This window comes from Coregonus clupeaformis, chromosome 28, assembly GCF_020615455.1.
Source record: "Coregonus clupeaformis isolate EN_2021a chromosome 28, ASM2061545v1, whole genome shotgun sequence".
Taxonomy (NCBI): Eukaryota; Metazoa; Chordata; class Actinopteri; order Salmoniformes; family Salmonidae; genus Coregonus; species Coregonus clupeaformis.
The window spans coordinates 21,831,770-21,851,188 of record NC_059219.1 but is presented as its reverse complement, the minus strand read 5'-3'; the positions used below and the strand labels follow the sequence as shown (position 1 = coordinate 21,851,188).

The 19,419-nt window shown below is 44.2% G+C and overlaps 2 protein-coding genes across 5 annotated transcripts; both read left to right on the top strand.

Annotated features, from left to right (window-relative positions):
• Window positions 1–237: 237 nt before the first annotated feature.
• LOC121542825 lies at window positions 238–9,579 on the top strand. 3 transcript variants are annotated; one of them, XM_041852380.2, is made up of 8 exons: window positions 239–436; window positions 1,104–1,230; window positions 1,414–1,587; window positions 1,839–2,357; window positions 2,562–6,722; window positions 6,833–7,019; window positions 7,165–7,387; window positions 7,631–9,579. In XM_041852380.2, exons 2-8 carry the CDS (start codon window positions 1,122–1,124, stop codon window positions 9,050–9,052), a joined length of 6,795 nt encoding a protein of 2,264 aa, XP_041708314.1. In that variant the 5' UTR covers window positions 239–436; window positions 1,104–1,121; the 3' UTR covers window positions 9,053–9,579. The 3 variants fall into 3 exon arrangements, with proteins under 3 accessions (XP_041708313.1, XP_041708314.1, XP_041708315.1); XM_041852379.2 differs by having other exon boundaries at window positions 238–436; window positions 1,104–1,587; XM_041852381.1 differs by lacking the exon at window positions 239–436 and having other exon boundaries at window positions 1,164–1,230; window positions 1,416–1,587.
• A 207-nt stretch (window positions 9,580–9,786) lies between these two features.
• On the top strand, window positions 9,787–19,346 carry LOC121542826 (zinc finger protein 3). 2 transcript variants are annotated; one of them, XM_041852383.2, is made up of 5 exons: window positions 9,787–9,875; window positions 11,030–11,195; window positions 15,079–15,194; window positions 15,413–15,556; window positions 17,320–19,346. In XM_041852383.2, exons 2-5 carry the CDS (start codon window positions 11,048–11,050, stop codon window positions 18,148–18,150), a joined length of 1,239 nt encoding a protein of 412 aa, XP_041708317.1. In that variant the 5' UTR covers window positions 9,787–9,875; window positions 11,030–11,047; the 3' UTR covers window positions 18,151–19,346. The 2 variants fall into 2 exon arrangements, with proteins under 2 accessions (XP_041708317.1, XP_041708318.1); XM_041852384.2 differs by lacking the exon at window positions 9,787–9,875 and adding an exon at window positions 9,890–10,140.
• Window positions 19,347–19,419: the final 73 nt, after the last annotated feature.

The following is a 19,419-nucleotide window of genomic DNA, read 5'->3' as shown; positions in this document are numbered from 1 at the left end:
GCGCGGCGATGCGGTATGGATGATGTGAAGCAATCGCTGAGCCTTTGGAGGTACACAGAGGCCAAATTGAGCTCTTTACCGCATCGCTGTGCGCCTCTCAAATTATGTAATAATGTGGAGGTCTCCGTATAGCTCCACATTGACAGGATTGGTTGACGGTAGGTCCTGTATAAACAGAAACTCACTTCCTTCACAACAGCTCTGCGTTGCTCAGCGAAGCGCAAGAAGTATGAACGCACGGCCAATTCAAACATCAGATTTACCACGCAGTGTCTTTAAGGCCAAGCAATGAATAAATGCATCTCAGGAAAAACTACAAGTCCCATTCTGCAACCTGGTTTGGGTATGACGCCATAATCTCCTCAGCTCGGTTGTGTTGGCTTTGTGCGAAGCGAGAAACGACGCGGAGATATCTGGGCGAAACAAACCAACATAGGTAACGTTATAGATTTACACATAGTGGTGTGATCATATGGGCAGTCATACGGCGATATAAAGGCCGCTTGTGTGTAATGCTGAGCGTTGCAAATGTTTTGAATCCATGCAAAATTAGCTATTTGTATGATTTCATCAATGCCGTTTCTGAGCTGTCCAGTAGCCTACCAGCAAGACATCCGAACAATTAAAGATGATGGATGGACACCAGTTAGTTGTGTGCAATAACGTTCCTCATCAGTATTTGGCTTGTTTAGTCGGCCCATCATATGCGCAGCAGTGAAGTACCCCTGGTTGTAGGTTTGTTGGTGTTGGTTTTCTGTTCTAGCGCAATGTAAAATACCATCCTTGTAGCCTATAATCCACCCCGCGTTGAGAGCGTCTTTGTCATACAAATTTTGTGTCCATTCATTTGCCTGCCTGCTAGCTGTTGACAAATGAAGCAGCATGTCATGATTCCCTTGGAATCGGAGCCTATAGGCTCAGTTTGGGATGCCCCTTTAGAATAAAGAGTCGGTTGCTTTACGTGCACACATTATGGGTCGGTGTCTTTTTTTAATAAATAAAACGTATATTTTGGCCTGTGTTTTCCACGCCATTGTGTTTTACCTTAATGCAGATTTAGTATGTTGTGTGAGAGTGTTGTTGAACTTGTCACTCTTCTGCAGGGAATTCGTTTTACAGACATGGAGGGACCTCCAGTAGTGGAGGCAGGAACCAAGTCGGTCATGGAGAGCTTGACACAGCCAGTGGAGACAGTTGAACAAGCAGTAGAAACCGAGGAACAACCAATAGGTAAAGGTGAACAATACATGGAAACTGATGAACTACCAATGGAGACAGGGTTACAACCAGTGGAAACTGGGGAACAACCAATGAGTGAACTGCTACCTGCCACAGTAGAAGAGGCTTTGGAGTGTGTCTCAGACCCCACTGCTCCTACAGAGATAATACTTGAACTATCCGCTGTTCCTCTAGAGTCTGCTGCTCCTGAAGAGTGGGAACTGGACCAACCTAAGGATGCACAGAAGGAGACTCATAGGGATGACGTGGCCGCTGGTGACAGAAAAAATATTCCCCCCAAGAAGAACAGAATGGAGCCACTCAAGATGGACATGTCCAGGCCACCAAAAATGGTGATGCCTCTCACATGTGAGTATGAACTTCTTCTCTGATAGTCTAACATGATTGTTAACATGTAATACATTTTTTAGATTTATCTTTCAATGCTTTAGTATTGCAGACATAATCTCATAATGTCCCCTGTAGTGTTTTTAGGCTATTTATTTACATAAGCTGTTTTAAGCTATTACTACAGTTCATTCATTTGCGTTCTTATAATAACCTCCATTGTGTCTCAGCTTCTGACCTTCTGTCCTCCAATCCTCTCTCCCTCCATCCAGCTTCCCAGATCTCTCTGCAGTGCCTGGAGTGTCACATCATCTTCAGTGACCAGAAGAGCAAAGAGCGCCACCTCAAGCAGAGCCACCCGGCACAGTACGAGCAGTGCATTCTGGGGGGTGCCCTGTTTACCTGCTACGTCTGCGACCGCCACTTCACCAACTCCAGTGACCTCATGCTTCACCAGCGTGCACACACGGAAAAGCAGCCCTTCAAGTGCCCCATCTGTGGTGAGGCCTTCAGCCGCTCCTCTGAGCTCACCCTCCATAAGAAGGTTCACTTCGGCCAGCACGGATACACCTGTTCAGACTGTGGAAAACCCTGCAAGACACTCACCTTACTGAATTATCACCGCCGCACGCACACAGGGGAGAGGCCCTATGTGTGTAAGGAGTGTGGCAAGAGGTTTAGCATGTCCAAGGCCCTCCAGAAACACGCACTAGCGCATTCGCTGGAAGGAATGGTAGGAGAAGTTGGAGGGATCACACCACTGACTAAGGCACAGCTAAAGAAGAATAGTGGTGAGTACTGAAAAACCTGTTTATGTTTTCATGTCATACAACTACTGTGCTAAACTGGGATGTGCAGTGAAACGATAGTGATATACACTATACAGCGATAAAGCTAGTGATTCTATGCAGAGCCAAACCTTTTTGTTAGTGACAAACGACAACCTCACCTTTTACACCAAGATATAAACTTTAATCTTTATTATTTGTATCTAGGCACTGCAGCGGTAAAATTCCCCTGCTCCATGTGCAAGGCAACCTTCAAGACTGCCAAGACACGGCTGCATCACATGAAACACAAGCACAGCCCGTGTGTTACAGCACCCAGCAGCAGCAGCACACTAGCTGGCCAACAGGTGAAGCCAGGTCAGCACATCATAACCCAGGCTCCTATGGGCCAGCCAACCTTTCTCCACATGGAAACCCTTGGGCCCCACCAGCAGGTGTACAACATAGACACTGAACAAATCCGGAAACTAATAGAATCTTTGGGGAACGTGCGCAAAGTGAACCAGGTGGTGATACTGGGACAGGTGCCGCCACACGGTCAACCATTGGCTCTACAGTGGCTACAGGGAATGAGAGAGCATTTGCAACCTCGTTTTACTCAACCACAGTTTATAGAGCTGAAAAAGACTTGGGGTGGAGAAGCTGAGCATTCTGGATTAACACAAACACATGAAGGAGAGATGATTCCTCAGCAGTTACTTGGACAGACTGGTCAGACAGTTGAAGAAGAGAACAATATGATTCAGACTGTATCAATGGAACAGGTGTTCTGTCACAGTGAAATAGTTGAGCTGGGGAAAACAACTGAACAAAGTAAAACGGTTGTGTTGGAAGTCACTCCCTCACTGATACCAACTCTGGAGTTGGAACAGACTCAAACTGATCAACAGGGACTTATGTCTGCTTCCTCACTACCAACAATTCTATTTGAACAGACTTCTGGACAGAATCAAATGGTTCAGGAGGGAAATATGTCTGTCCCGTCACTCATACCAACAGTTGAGTTAACGCTGACGCCATTTAAAACTGATCAGCAGGACGAACTCTCCACTTCCTCATTGGTACCAACAGTTAAGTTTGCACAAACTCCTCCTGGACAAACAAGCCAGGTAGGAGAGACAGCCATACAGATGGAAACATTACAGTTAGATCAGATCCATTCCAATATTGGACAGACACAACAGATAGGAATAGGAGGGCAAGGATCAGTTGAGAAACCTCTTCTAGAAAACACAGAGTGTGAGCAGCACCACATTTTGGAAAAGCCTTGCGAAGGAAAGAAACAGACAGCACAAGAGCAGTTGCAAACACTGATTGATAAGTCTGCTTCTAACAACGCACTAAACAGCAGAGAAATACAACCTCGCACTCAGATGTCAGAAATATTCTCTCCGCCATTAGAGACAAAAAAGACGCCACAGAGTTCACAACTGCCTGTGCATATGATGTCAGTGCAAGAATTTGTTAAAGTGAGGACGAGAAAGCAGCCAAATAACTCTATAATGCAAGGAAATATGCAACAACAGACAGTTGAGTTGAAAGAGAAGCCTACCAAACGACCAAGAGCAAAGAAAGCTTGTCTTGTCGTGAAGTTTGGTCCTAAAGAGAAAGAGAAGCCTAAAAATCGGAAGAAGCTTCCACAACCATCTAAGCTGCTTCAGAAAGGAGACCAGATTCAGGACGTGAACCAAATGTCTCTCACAACTCAACCTGACAAAAAATTGCCCTTAAAAAAGGTTGGTCAAGAAAAAAAGGTCAAGAAAAAAAACGGTATTTCCAAGTCAAAAATAAAATCCCCATCTATATTTTGTGACTCACATGTGCAGCAAGTCTTGCAGGTAGAAGAGCAGGTGCAGCAAGTGAAGCTGAGGAAGAAGAAAGTAAAAAAGCAAAAATATGTCATTAATGAGACTCATTCTGCGCAGATTAGCTCTGAGCAGATTAGCGAGCAAGAGGTGATAGCTCCACCCAAGCCAAAAAAGAAAAAGCAGCAGAAGATACGACAGGAGGACCAGCCTAAGAAAACAAAGGGCCAAAAGCGATCAAAAACGGGGAGAAAGAAAAATAAACCGAATATGGAAGCAAGCCCAATATCAGAAGATATGCCCGACCCTGAAATAAAGCAACAGTCCCTACTCCTACTGAAGGGTCACAAACAGCCCCAATTAAAAGTTTACAAATTAGATGCCTCAAAAGCCCCCCAAGGGCAAACAGATCCCCAGCAAGACCAAGACACCCATCCCATCCATAAGAAGAAAGGGCCAAAAAGCAAACAACTGAAAATGCTAGCTGCTGGAGGGAATAGAAAAGTAGGGAGGCCCAAAAAGAGCCACACAGCACTCTCTATGTTGGCTCCTTTAAAGGCTACACCTCATTCTTCTGACACATCTCCGACCAAGCCAAAGACCAGCAGGAAACGTAAGGCCCCAAAAGTGGAGACTGAGGGGATCATCAGCGGCTCTCATTCCCGGCGAGCCCTTGAATGTAAGGACTGTGGAGAGAGGTTCTCTGACGTCTCGTCCCTCCAGGAGCACAAGGCAGCCCTGCATGCAGTGGAGAGCCCTGGTCTCACCTACACTAACGGCAACATCTTTGAGGGCGTTTCTGGGTCAGATCTAGGCCAGCCTCCACTAAAAGTGACTGAAGAGGTCATTGAGAATTCATTGAGTCAAAATACGTTTGGAATGCAGGTAGCATCTGACTGGGATATAGAGGTGGAGATGAGAGAGAGAGGGTTGGGAGAAAGAGGGGAGCGAGTCTCATTCCCAGCCCTAAACCCTTCCCCCTCTCTGCCTCTGGCTGCTGCGCTTGTTGAAGGTGGACAGAAGGAAAGGGAGAAGAACATGGATAACACTGCAGAGGGGATGGAATCATTTTCTCATATGGCCCCAAATTCAACTCTATTTTACTCCCCTCCACAAGTTCAATTCCCTTATCTGTCCAAATCTGACAAGGTCCAACCCCTTCTGTCCGAGAGTCTTTCTCCTCCTCACCTCACACCCATAGCCCCCCTCCACAGCTGTCACCAAACAGAGGACACTAAGTCAGAGAGTCAGGGCAATATGAATGACACTTCTGAGACTCTCATACCTACTGTTTCTGGATCTGAGCACCTAGGGCCTATTGAGGATGAAATTAAAGAGGAGTTACTACTTGAGGTGGATTTGGTCACTGTTGGGGATGGGGACCAAAATGAGGGGGAACACCAGAGCTCACCTCATGAAGACAGTTCACAAAATGAGGGATCCAGCCTTCATGACAACAACAGCACTCATGCACTACCTACACATGCTCAGATTGAAAATGTGAATAGAACTGTAACAACCCAAAATGCACAGACCGAATCCTGCCCCTCTGACCCACTGGAGATCAAGCAAGAAGAGGAGGAGATTATGGTGCAGAGGAGAGAAGAGGAAAAGAGGGAAGTGGGCAGAAAGAATTACACCAGGGGCAGGAGAAGAGGAGTTGGACGTGTGAGGAGAGGTTCAGCCACAAGGAAGAGTCTAGAAGGAGAGGGCATGAGAGAAATGGAACCAGAGAAAGAAACTGATGAATGTCGAGTAGTCTACCAGCTGTATTCACTCACTAACGATACTGAAATCAAGGATGAAGCAGACGTCACTCTCCATCCTGGTCAGTCATCTCCCATCAGTTTACAGACCGAGATCAGATCTATCTCTGAGCAAAACACGCAAACAGCTCCATGTCCATCTAGATCCTGCATCCCACTGCTAGAGGAGGACCCTGAGGACCAGGTAGTGTTTGAGCTAGAGTCAGTCACCACCAGTGTGGTGGAGGTGTTGAAGACAGAAGATGGGATGGTGATGAAGGGAGTAGCAGGGGACCAGGATAACAGAGACACTGGCCAATCCCCAGGCATCATACTGGAGAGGTTCCTCACCTCAAGGCAGAGAGAGGCAGCAGTAGGGGAGAATGGAGTGGTGCTCATGGCAGACTTGAGAGGTCAGGAAGTCAAGGTGGAGGAGAACACCTCAGATTTGGTTCCCGTGCCACACACCTCTCATGCCAGACATACAGTGGAGCAGAGGGGGGTCAGGATGTATCTGGTGAAGCAAGAAAACAACCTGGTTTTGAATGACCCCCAGGTTAGTCATGGTCAATCCCAATTGAATGTGGAGCAGAGCAGTGCCAGGCAGTGCATATTCTACCCAGTGAAGGAGGAGGAGAGTGAGCTTCTAGAGGAGCCATCTCAAAGTGAGCAGGGGGTACCAGTGCTGGTGGTGCCTGGAGAGTCCAGACTCAACCATCCAGTGGAGGATCTATCCATTACCAACCCTGCAGTAGAGGAGTATGAGGTGAACAGGAGAGCAGCAAAGTTGGGAACTGAGATCAATGAGTATGGAGAAGGTAAGATCTACTCAACACGAGTCAAGTGGTGTAGCAATGTATATGATCAGTTTCATAAGCAATAGTGAAGGTATCCATAGATGTGACTAAATGCTGTTTCTTTTTTCCAGGTGACCTGGACTTTGAGCAGCAGGACACTGAGGAGCTTGTTGATTTCCTACTTCAGAATTCTGACGAAGTGGAGTCAGGGGTTGTTGAATGTTGTGACCCGCAGCCTGACCCTGAGGCTGTACTTATGGCCTGTTACCATGACAGCCAAAACCATGCCTCACTACATTCAAATGAAATACCAAACAAGTAAGAATTGTAATTTGCCTTTAACTCATCATGAATACACTGTACAATATAATTTTAAAGTTTCAACTTTATTGTCATGTACTGTATGTATCCTTAAGGACATGTCATGTTGTCAGTTTTTATGTAAATTGTTGTCCTCTCTCAGCTTGCCAACCACAAAAAGCCAGGCTGATTCAGGATCTACGGGAGGGTCCCAGACAGGAACTGGCTACATGAAACCCATTGATTACTTCTCCAAGTATTTTGGTTGGGACACTTGGGCAGAGATTGCCCGGTGCACAAATAAAGTGTCCCATCTATCGAACCCAGTGACAGCAAAAGAGGTGGCCCAGTTTGTCGGAATCCACATTGCCATGGGAACATTGAAGGTATGTAAATAAAAGTATTAGCGTATAATCTGAATCTTATTCATATTGCGTCTAGTTTTATTGCATCGTCATCCTTACTACACTGAATGGGACATGTAAAGAACAAAGTAGTTAGGCCTAGTGGGTCAAACTCATGCTAATCTCTGCACTTTTGAATGTCTACAAACAGTCATTGTTATGAGCATACTATCTAATGCTGCATAAACTAACATCATCGTCTTCAATGTCTTTCTCCTCTCCTAGTTCCCCAGTCTCAAGCTGTACTGGCAGGACTTCACCAGGGTGCCTCTGGTTGCTGACACCATGTCTGCCTCCCGCTTCTCCCAGCTCTCCTGCAAACTGCAACTGGCATCTCCAGCGCCAGCAGGGGATCCCATGGACACCCACGAAGCTGGACACAGTGGTAATCCAGACAGGCCTAAGGAGGGAGACACCACATGCAACACACTCCGAGCTTTACACACCCCAGCTAATTCTACAGTTGGCACAATTGAAGCTGAACTGGATGGCAGTGGCCACACACTTACAAGCGGCCACAGTCAAATACAAGCTCTTAGCTCTAAGTCTGTGTCTGCAAAATCCACAACACAGACGTCCACAATCCCTCACAGCAATTGGCAGAGGTGTGGGGACATAACATCCAGCCAGGACTGTTTTAGTTTTAAAACTGACCCCCTTTGGAAGGTTAGACCGTTACTGGACCACGTTCGGGCCGGATGCCTGATGCTGAGACGAGAGGGTGACCATGGAGTCGATCAATACCCTCTCCCTTTGACGTGTAGAGCGGTCAACAACAAGCGGCCCTCCTTGCACAGCACTGTCTTAGTTGGATCGGACAGTCTGATCCTAGATTTCAACCTTAGTCTGGATCTCTCCATTAAAGAGGCCACTGTTGAGAAAATGGTGCCCAGAGAAGGGATGGTGTATCTCTGCAAGCAGGAGCTCTCTACCCCTGCCATGTTGGAGCACCTCCTAGGGTCTGGGGTTCACGGTGCGGGCAAGGTGGGAGGAGCCAAAGGACAGATGGGTGATGAGTTTGTTAGCTCTGACGGGCGGCTGATGCTACACAGGTACCATCTCGGCTTCATCCTCTCTACTGTAGGGAAGGCCCAGCAGAACATGGCATCTCTCGTCGACAGCTTTGAGAAGGCCCAAAAGGCAGCCAGCCTCAATAGAGACTTAATAAATCTCTACCATTCCCCACTCTCAACCTCCGCACCAACTAGCTGGCCACAGGCTGTTCTGTGGTACCTTACAGATCTGGCTCTGGTAAACTCATGGATGCAGTACAGGCAGGATCATGTTCCTCTGCCTGAGCCTCTGAACCTCATGGCATTCAGGCTAGAGGTCTCCAAGGCCTTGGTCCTCTCCAGTGGCTCAGACACCCAGGACTCAGCCCCTCCGCACCCCCCTCAGAAATTACACGCCCCGGGCACAGCCCCAGATCCTGGCCTGTTACAGGAGAGTCCTCTCCCTGATGTGGCCACGAGGTATGACGGTTCGGGCCACTGGCCTGAGCAGCTTGGGGACAGAGAAGGTGGCAGGTGCCGCTTCGGAGGCTGTGAGCGAATGTCTCGAGTACAATGCCTCAAGTGTTGCGTGTTTCTCTGCATCTCTCGTAACCACAACTGCTTCTTGAATTTCCACAGTCAAGGGAGTTTTTGAAGCTGACTTGCAGTGAAGATAATTAGAGTTCTCTGTTTAGTTCTTTGTTTATTAATACATTTTATTTAATGCTATGTTTAGCTTTTTTTTAATGTTATGTTTTTTATTTTAGGTTAGAAGCTCAGATTTCATATTTCCCCCCCAACCCCAAATATTTGTTTTGTGTACTTCTCTCTTTTCAGTGTCAGCTTTCGTCCTGTGCAGCAAATTAGGAACTTGGTCCCTTTTAGCCTACTGTGTAAATGTAATCGTAATGTATGCAATGGCTTTTGTTGTATGAATTTGCCTACAAAATAACATGTGAATAGAGAATTAATGATAACCACAAAGTTACTGTCTCTGAATCCAAGTGAAAATACATTTGAAGATGTTTTTGAAATAATGATTTTAAAATAGTGCTGCATTAATTGTTTTCCTGAACCTTGTTTTGTTGTTTACATGCCAAGAAGCTTTTGCATGTGTTTTTGGCATTCTTTGTAAATGGAATAATGTAATACTATTTGAGAAAATACATGTAGTAAGCTTTCTAACTGTTTGGGTTGTGAATTGTATTGGTCTACCTGCTGCTCTCAAAGTATATTATTCACCGGAGTTATTCATCTAGTCTTTAGCTACAACCAGCGAATGAATTCGATTATTTACTAAATCAACCGCACCCAAGCATAGACAAACACGTGTCCATGCATTTGCTCAAGTTTTTAGTGAAAACGAGCAGAGAAGCATTACTTATTTTTTTTGCTGAAGACCAAAATATTGCCCTTATCACGTGACAAGGGTCAATTCAATTTCCACATTCACTTCACTGTACTGGAAGCGGTTTAAGGTAGGTGGCTAACGGCTTGTTCACAATTCATGTTTAGCTGTAACGTTAGTTTGCTAATATATCGTTTAAGACTTATGCCTACATATTTACCATATAATTATGGTGGGGCAGTTGGTTTCCGTGAACTAAACGTGTCCGTAATATGCTAAAATGTTATTTCTCCGTTTGAATTGTTAGCCAGCCAGCTAATGTAGCTAGCTAGCTTATGTTATTCGAACTTGGAGTTAACGTTACTTAGCAAACCATTGAGGGAGAGGACTATAAGGTAAGGACACAGCTGACTTTTAAACCCTCTAGCAAGAACCTAAAACGGACCCCTAAACTCATTTTAATACATTAACTAAAATATCGGTTTGGGCATCAGGCGTGTCGTTGTAGCCTTTTCCAACCATTGAGGTGAAACTCTTGTAAGACAAACGTTAGCTTAGCAAGTCATATTTACGCAGCTAGTATTTAATGTCTATGCTAATGACGATAGACATCTAGCCAAAGTATAACTACCGTTGCTTCACTTCGTGAAAATTAAAAGCTGTTTCTGGGGACACTCGCAATCTATCCTTCTAATGACTAACTTACGGTAGCTAGCTAACGTTAGCTATATATGAAATGGGCATCCTCCTCACCGCTAGCTAGCAATCGTTAGGGCCTTGTTGGTTTGGGAACCTATTTCAGCTAACGTTAGCTCCTTGAGCTTCTAGCTATGCATGTTTAACGGTATCTTATGTTTACCTTATTGCAAGCTAGCAAGCAAATGAAAAATCCATTGATTATGATCATTTAACTACCTCTCGTTAACGTTAGCTAACCTTAGCTGGCTAAGTAGTTAACTAGTCAACCACTTAGTTAACAACTAACATCGAGTTAGCTAGCCAGCTAACGTTAGTAGCTGGCCAGCCATAAATTCAATGGAGACGTTTTTTTTTTTTACCAACCAGTCCAAATAAGGGGGATTTAATTAAGATACGCCTGTGCACAAGTGTTATCTATTGAAAATGTATGTAAATGTCTGTCATAACTTTTCAGTTTTCTAGCTTGTAATGTGAGGATAACTATTATGAGCTAAATTAAAGCCCATCTCTGGCTACATGACATATTCATTTCCCTCCCTCGTTGGCTAACTCTCTCTCATCCTCCTTTATGTTTAAACTTTTCAGGACATCCACTCTCCCACGATGGACTCAGACATACTGAATATAGAGGAGATAGTGATGGGGAAGGGGCCACCGGATCCCCCTGCAGAACTGACCACTGAGAAACCAGCGGAACCCTACAAACCCATTTCCTCCTTCAAAGCACCGCCTCCACCCACCATTCAACCATGTGAGTTGGGTGGCAGTTACTCTACTGTTTTTGTAATGACTCACAGATAGGGCTGTATGAGTCATGACTGCAGTCAAAATACACGTGGCTGCTGATGGTCATTAGTAGCCTACCAAACTTGCTAGCTGCCTGGTACTCAGCACTCTATTGTCCCTCTAATTACTCTGACATCAATGCAAATGTAATCGAAAATCTAATCAAACACTTAATGAGAGCCCATGAGCTCATGTTGCGCAACATTTCTATAGGCTATGCAATTGCATGAGAAAACAGAGGGATGGTCTCTTAAAAAGAGGATCCCATCAGCTTTCTATATGCTAGGCCTACTATATTTATTTCTCTATTTTCCAAATATTAAGCACATTGCTTCTCTTTACAACAGGAGTATAGCCTACCTGGCTGGCATGAAAATGAACCACGGGAAAAGCATCCTCCATTCGCTATTTAAGTGCATAGATGACGTTTTTCCCCCCGCTACCCCTGTTTCGAGACGTAGCGAGACAGGTGCATGATAACGGTCCATTCTAAATCAAATACAAATTTCACACACATTATTTAGTATACAGTACCAGTCAAAAGTTTGGACACACCTACTCATTCCAGGGTTTTTCTTTATTTTGACTATTTTCTATGTTGTAGAATAATAGTGAAGACATTTAAACTATGAAATTACACATGGAATCATGTAGTAACCAAAAAATAGTTAAACAAATCAAATTATATTTTATATTTGAGATTCTTCAAAGTAGCCACCCTTTGTCTTGATGACAACTTTGCACACTCTTAACATTCTTTCAACCAGCTTCATGAGGTAGTCACCTGGAATGCATTTAAATTAACAGGTGTGCCTTGTTAAATGTTCATTTGTGGAATTTCTTTCCTTCTTAATGCATTTGAGCCAATCAGTTGTGTTGTGACAAGGTAGGGGTGGTATACAGAAAATAGCCCTATTTGGTAAAATACCAAGTCTATATTATGGCAAGAAATGCTCAAATAAGCAAAGAGAAACGACAGTCCATCATTACTTTAAGACATGAAGGTCAGTCAATCTGGAAAATTCCAAGAACTTTGAAAGTTTCTTCAAGTGCAGTCGCAAAAACCATCAAGCGCTATGATGAAACTGGCTCTCACGAGGACCGCCACAGGAAAGGAAGACCCAGTGTTACCTCTGCTGCAGAGGATATGTTCATTAGAGTTACCAGCCTCAGGAATTGCAGCCCAAATAAATGTTTCACAGAGTTCAAGTAACAGACACGTCTCAACATCAAGTGTTCAGAGGAGAATGTGTGAATCAAGCCTTCATGGACGAATTGTTGCAAAGAAACCACTACTAAAGGACACCAATAAGAAGAAGAGACTTGCTTGGGCCAAAAAACATGACCAACGGACATTAGGCCAGTTGAAATCTGTCCTTTGGTCTGATGAGTCCAAATTTGAGATTTTTGGTTCCAACTGCCGTGTCTTTGTGAGACGCAGAGTAGGTGAACGGATGATCTCCGCATGTGTGGTTCCCACCGTGAAGCATGGAGGAGGTGGTGTGATGGTGTGGGGATGCTTTGCTGGTGACACTGTGATTTATTTAGAATTCAAGGCCCACTTAACCAGCATGGCTACCACAGCATTCTGCAGCGATACGCCATCCCATCTGGTTTGGGCTTAGTGGAACTATCATTTGTTTTTCAACAGGACAATAACCCAAAACACACCTCCAGGCTGTTTAAGGGCTATTTTACCAAGAAGGAGAGTGATGGAGTGCTGCATCAGATGATCTGGCCTCCACAATCACCCGACCTCAACCCAATTGAGATGGTTTGGGATGAGTTGGACTGCGGAGTGAAGGAAAAGCAGCCAACAAGTGCTCAGCATATGTGGGAACTCCTTCAAGACTGTTGGAAAAGCATTCCAGGTGAAGGTGGTTGAGAGAATGGCAAGAGTGTGGAAAGCTGTCATCAAGGCAAAGGGTGGCTACTTTGAAGAATCTCAAATATAAAATATATTTTGATTTGTTTAACACTTTTTTGGTTACTACATGATTACATATGTGTTATTTCATAGTTATGTCTAAAGTATTCTACAATGTAGGAAATAGTACAAATAAAGAAAAACTAGTGACTATTAGCCTATCACTTGTGAATTATATATTATCACTTGTGAATGATGCCCAGCTTAAGGCAAGAAACAGCGGATGCTTTTGGTGACTTTTTTCAAATCGTAGTCACACACCTCATGTAGCGTAGCCCATAGGCCTATATGTTTTGATAAGGTTTGTTTCACAACTAAAGTGGCCAAATAACTTCTTAAAATGAAGCACATTAATCTGCTTTACAACGGGTGTAGAGCCTAACTGGCATACATACGCAGCGCGTGAGTTTGAAGTTTTTTGAAGAAAATGTTCACCATTAAAATGCACCTTTTATAATAATAGCATTACTTCCATAATCACATTTGTGGTCACTTTTGACAAAGGATGTTTTCCTGCTAATGGAACATTTGCACTTATAGCCTACTGCCGTGTGTGCATTGCTGCGCTTATACACTTTAAGCTAAATATTCTCATCTGTTGTCAGGCTCATTGCTTAAAACAGGTTTTTTGATGCTAGTGGTTGTATTAATTTGGGATCTATCGCATCCCACAACTGTCCCAGAATATGTTTGGAATATTTATTTCTTGAATAGAATAGGTCAACTTTTGTACTATGGGGGATAGTAGATTGACATAGGCTAGTGCTTTTGCTGTTCATTAGGCCTACTCATCTTGTTGGCTGACAAAGTAAATATGGACAGTTCTTCCAAAATCTTCAATATGCGCCTCGGAATTGGATAAGGACGGGTGCAGTTGCCGGTCTGATGTGTCTTCACTTGTAGCCTGTGAGAAAGACCTGATCACGTGATGGAGAGCCAGAGTGAGAGTTGCTTCGGCACGCAGCCGGGAGAAGGGAATTATAATTATTATATTCATCCCAAGGGCACACCGGCCACTGGCCGCAAAATGCATGGATCTTGGTAGGGGGCATGTACAACCACACAAAGAGGATGCAGCCGGGAAATTTGAGGCATTATCAAGTGCTTGTCAAATTGTGAATGAGAGACTGAAGTGTGTACAGCTTGCGCAAAAAAACAAAGCGGAGCTCATGACTTTAATGCAACTTTTTTCAAATCATCGTTAGTCGCATCATGCAGCCAAGAATGTATTAAAAATCAAAACATATAGCCCAACATTTGTGTCACAACTAAAGTTACATAAATAACTCAAAATTAAGCGTATAGGAGTACCTCTTTCTTTGTTAACCGCTCAACACAGAATAGCCGCATGTGCGCACTCCCTCAAATCGTTTGGAGAAAATATCCTTTCTATTGTATTCTTCATACTATAAAATAATGCTACGGAATTCTAAGCAAATCTTGTCTGCCAAATGAACTAGTGTAGCCCACAGCCATATGGCATAGCCAGATCAGGGCGTAACATAAGGACAACTCAGTATGCTATTCTTCTGAAATAGACTAAATTTTCTTCATATCATGTTTCTTTAGACCTGTCTAAAATAAATAATGCATTTATTTAGATGGTGTAGGCTATATTACATGGATTTGTCATTTTAAATGTTTTATGTAATGTTCCAAAGGTCTTCATCAGTGGCTTGTAGGCTATGGGTAGAAGCCAGGAGATGCTAAATGTTTTTATGTTAATTAACGGTCAATTACCGTGAGACTGGCAGTTATTTGCTTGACAATCACTGTGTGACAAAATGTAATGACCGCCACAGCCCTGCTCATAGACAAATACAGATTTTCTTTGGTTTGAATGAAATCAATCTGGTAGGTAGGGAAGGAAGGAAGGCAATGCAGTTTCAGTTGTCATATTGCTGACCCCCTCTTCTCACAGACCAGCATGAGAACCTGCAGTGTTTCCAGTGCTTCATCACATTTTGTAACTCCAAAGCCAAGGAGAGGCACATGAAGAAGAGCCATCGCGAGGAGTACAAGCAGCAGCTCCAGCAGGTATGCTACTACACAACCTGCCTAACAATCAAAACACTTTATAGAAGAGAGAACCTACTGAAGCCCTGTTTTGACCTTAAACAGTTTTCTGTCATATTAAAAGCTTCAAACAACAATACTTAATTCCAGACTAGACCAGTAGGAATTTGCGGTGACCCCCTCCCCCCCATTTAGCAAAAACTTCCATAAATTACGTTATGCCTGTGTTTTCTTCCCAGGGAGATACTCTGTTCACCTGTTATGTGTGTGACCGTACCTTTCCGTCCTCGGAGGAGCTGACCCAGCACCAGGGCTCACACAACAAGGAGGACAAGCCCTTCAAGTGTCCCCACTGCCAGGAGAGCTTCCGTACCTTCTCTGAGGTGAGTGCAGAACAGTGACACAGGTTCTGAGCCAATATGTGTTTAGTGTAACACTGCTTGAATAGTTTGAAATAAACTAGCAAAGTGTCTCGTCATAAGAATAAATAAAGGTGTTTTATTTTCACATACATCGGATAGGTGCAGTGAAGTGTGTTGTTTTTACAGGGTCAGCCATAGTAGTACGGCACCCCTGGAGCAAATTAGGGTTAAGTGCCTAGCTCAAGGGCACATGAACAGAGTTTTGACCTTGTCTGCTGTGATATTCGAACCAGCAACCTTTCACTTACTGGCCCAACACTAACCGCTAGGCTACCTGCTACCCAGGCTACATTAACACTTGCCCGGGGCAATAAAACATTTTCAGGCCAGCAGATTATAGATTTATGTTGTCCAAATCGTTCAAAAATCACTATCAAACAATTAGGCTACTCTGATCAGAATTGGTTAAATGTGTCTTCCGCATATGAAGTGTTGATCACTGTCCTCCCAATCTACGTAGAGTGCATCGGAGTATAATTATTGTAGGCCTGCAATGACAGGCAGTCTTTCAATCATGCAGTCGCAAGATTTGTTTTTTAGATCAAAGTGCACATTTGTTCATATTCATTGCTAGTTAGTGAGTTATTTGCCCAGTTATAGCACATTTTTGTTCAGCAATGAAAATCCTTAAAGTCATGGTGCGTGTATTACCTGTGTGTGTGCCAGTGGGCTGTTGCCACTCGTGTATAACCGCAAATGGCCGACATTCAGTTGATACGGGTGCGCAGTTGATGAAACCAATGCTGCATACTCCGTTTGTAATACTGTCTCTCTAGCTCAACATTTGCTAGGATTCTCCTCTACTGGCCATGAAATTCTGACAAAGTAAAAAAAAAAAAATCTTAGAATAGCCTAATTGACAAGTAACTCCTATTCTGTCAAGATCTCCCCTGAACACTGAATATTTTAACCTTGCAAATAAACATCTTAGTTAGCTACCTCTCCCACCTTAGCCATTTGATCCCTGGCTCATTGAATTAGGGAATTATTTTATAAAGACATAAAAAGTATTTGGTTGTAATTTTAATGTTGCAGGATGGCCAACTATTGTCCAGGAGATTCCAGGAGAGCTACTGGGTGTGCAGGCTTTTGCTCCAGGCCTGCTCGAACACACCACATTGTAATAAAATCAGCTGCTCAACAGGACCTTGACTCTGGTGTGTTTGAGCAGGGTTGGATCAAAAGCCTGCACTCCCAGTAGCTCTCCAGATGGAGGGTTGACGGACCATGCGTTTTATACACTAGCCTTTTTATATCCGTGCAGTATTTGACTTTGTGCCGGGTTAAGTGCCTTGCTCAAGCCCACAAGGAGGAGATGTAATACATGGGATCAGAGACCAGCTGCCTTCTATTGTCAATACCAGCGATAATAATGAATGTTATTTTGTGAAGTGGTTCCTTGCATCATACAACACAATTTTCAGTCTCATTTTTTGCCCATGGTGTTTATTTATTCATAGTTTTGTAATGTTTTTTTATTTTTATTAAAACATTTTGGGTGGTAGATCAGCTTTAATATTGCAGATAAATTGTAACTTCCATCAATGTAATTGTCTGCATGGTGTTACAGACCTTTTTTTAGTTGTGGCTTGAGCTTTCGGACAAGTAAAAACTCAGTCCTACTTGTCCAAAGGACAAGTGGCTAAAAAAGTTAATGTCAAGCCCGGACTCTTCCCTCAGCCTTGACTCACGTGTCCGTTCTGTTTACTCTCTGTCCCCCTCAGCTGACGACCCACAGGAGACAGGTCTGTCCAGAGAGGCAGTTTGTGTGTAAGGACTGCAGTGAGACCTTCCGCAGCCCTGCACTCCTTCGTACCCACCGCCTGGCCCAGCACCCCCGTCCAGAGGCAGAGGTGGAAGAGCCAGATGACCCTACCAAGACCCACCGCTGTGGGAAGTGCAACCGGGGCTTCGAAACGGAGTCTGAGCTAATAATGCACCAGGAGAACCACGCCGGTGACCAGCATTGCAACGGCGGCGCCTCGCCAGCCAAGAAGCGCGGACGGCCCATTAAAGCAGAGGACGCAGCGGTCGGAGAGAAGAAAGGGAAGAGGAGGAAGAAGAAGGAAGAGGGGACAGAGGAGGCTGAGACTGGAAACAATGCAGAGGAGGCTGCAGCAGCTCCGGCTGAGACCAAGGGGAAAGCAGCAGCCGGCGGCAGACGGGGTCGTCCTAAAGCAACAGCAGGCGAGGAGGCCAGAGAAGACGACAGTGAAGTCCCAGCAGAGGAGAAGAAACCCAAGGCGGCTCCCGCTCCGCCCAAGCAGCACCCCTGCCCTGAGTGTGAGCTCACGTTCCATGCCCTGGCCCAGCTCCGCGCCCACAAGAAGGAAAAGCACACCCCACGTAAGGCCCACCCCTGCGAGGAGTGTGAGGAGAGCTTTGCCCGTGCCGAGCAGCTAGAAGCCCACAAGAACCGGGCACACACCAAGGGGCGTTACGCCTGCCCTACCTGTGGCAAGAGCTTTGGCCGAGAGAGCAACCTGAAGGCCCACCAGCAGAGCAGCCACCCGGAGGAGGAGGAGAAAGAGGCAGCGGGCCGCAGCAAGAGATAATTCAGAATGGGGAAGGGGGGTTTTCTGTAAAGGGATTGGGGAGGGGACGAAGAATCGGAGAGGGATTTTAAAGAATTAGAATTTGGTCAAGGGTTTTTGTTGGTGTGAGGTTGGGCGTGAAATTTAGATCATGAGTTTGGAGTGTTTTTAGAATGTGAGAAAGACGGGTGAGGAATTTCTTGCAGGATTTTTAACAGGTGAGCTGAGATGTCCCACTGATTGTTCAGCATTTGCCATTTTTGGGTTGTGTTAGGGTGTTCAAGGCACACATCACGCTTGGAATGACTGACTTACTAACCAAAAGATGTAAGCCGTTGTTAAACCCATCTGTCATACACCTGTGTCTTATCTGGACTAAGAACAACAGCAATTAGTTTTGGGCATCATGTTTGTTCCCTCATTTTTGTTTTGATTAATATCTTTTAAATGATTATCATGATAATTGAGTGTTACTGTTTTTACATTTTTTAGAGGTGTTTGTGTGAAAAGGTGTGTGTAAAATGGCTTTCATGCTGTCTGACACATGGCGCTTTTCTTGTTTGTTTTATCATTTTTATATTGCTAAGTGTTCTGTAGTAGCAGATGAAATGCAACCACCGTGCATTTTATAAAACCTGTTGAGGATATTTACTATTTGAAAGAGATTTTTGTGAAAAGTAAACATGGATTGGAATGTTTGGGAGTTGCAATTTCTAAGAGACATTATGTTTCTATATATGGTTTCTGGTTCATGTAGTGGTGCATTGTCATGCCAAACTGTTTCAATTATGATTAACTTCTAAATTATACTGCTATTGTTAAATGCACAGAGTATAAAAATATCAAAATGTATTTCTCCACTAAGTTAGTTTCGTTTAGGCCCAATGGTTCTTTGGTGTCATGCATAGATTTTCACGTCATCCTAAACAATGGTTGTAATGTAGACTAATAGTCAATGACTCGATTTAGGAGAATCCTGCCACCAGCTACACCTTGTCACCTGTATTTTTGATTTGTTAGACATAATTGAAATGTCATAAATATTCTAATGAACTTTACATAAATGATTTGTCTTAAGTTTGGCATGATGACGAAATGACCACAGAGGCGGAATGGAAGTGTTCTCATTTCATTGTTCTTCTCCCCGTGTAACATGCCTGGACACTGCCTATATGTAATAAAGAAAGGCGCCCCAAGGACTGCTACAGAATTACAAATGTGTCTGTTTGCCTTTCAATGTGTCCTTCATTACCCCCCAGTTTTAATGAATTGTGCTTTGTGATGTCACCC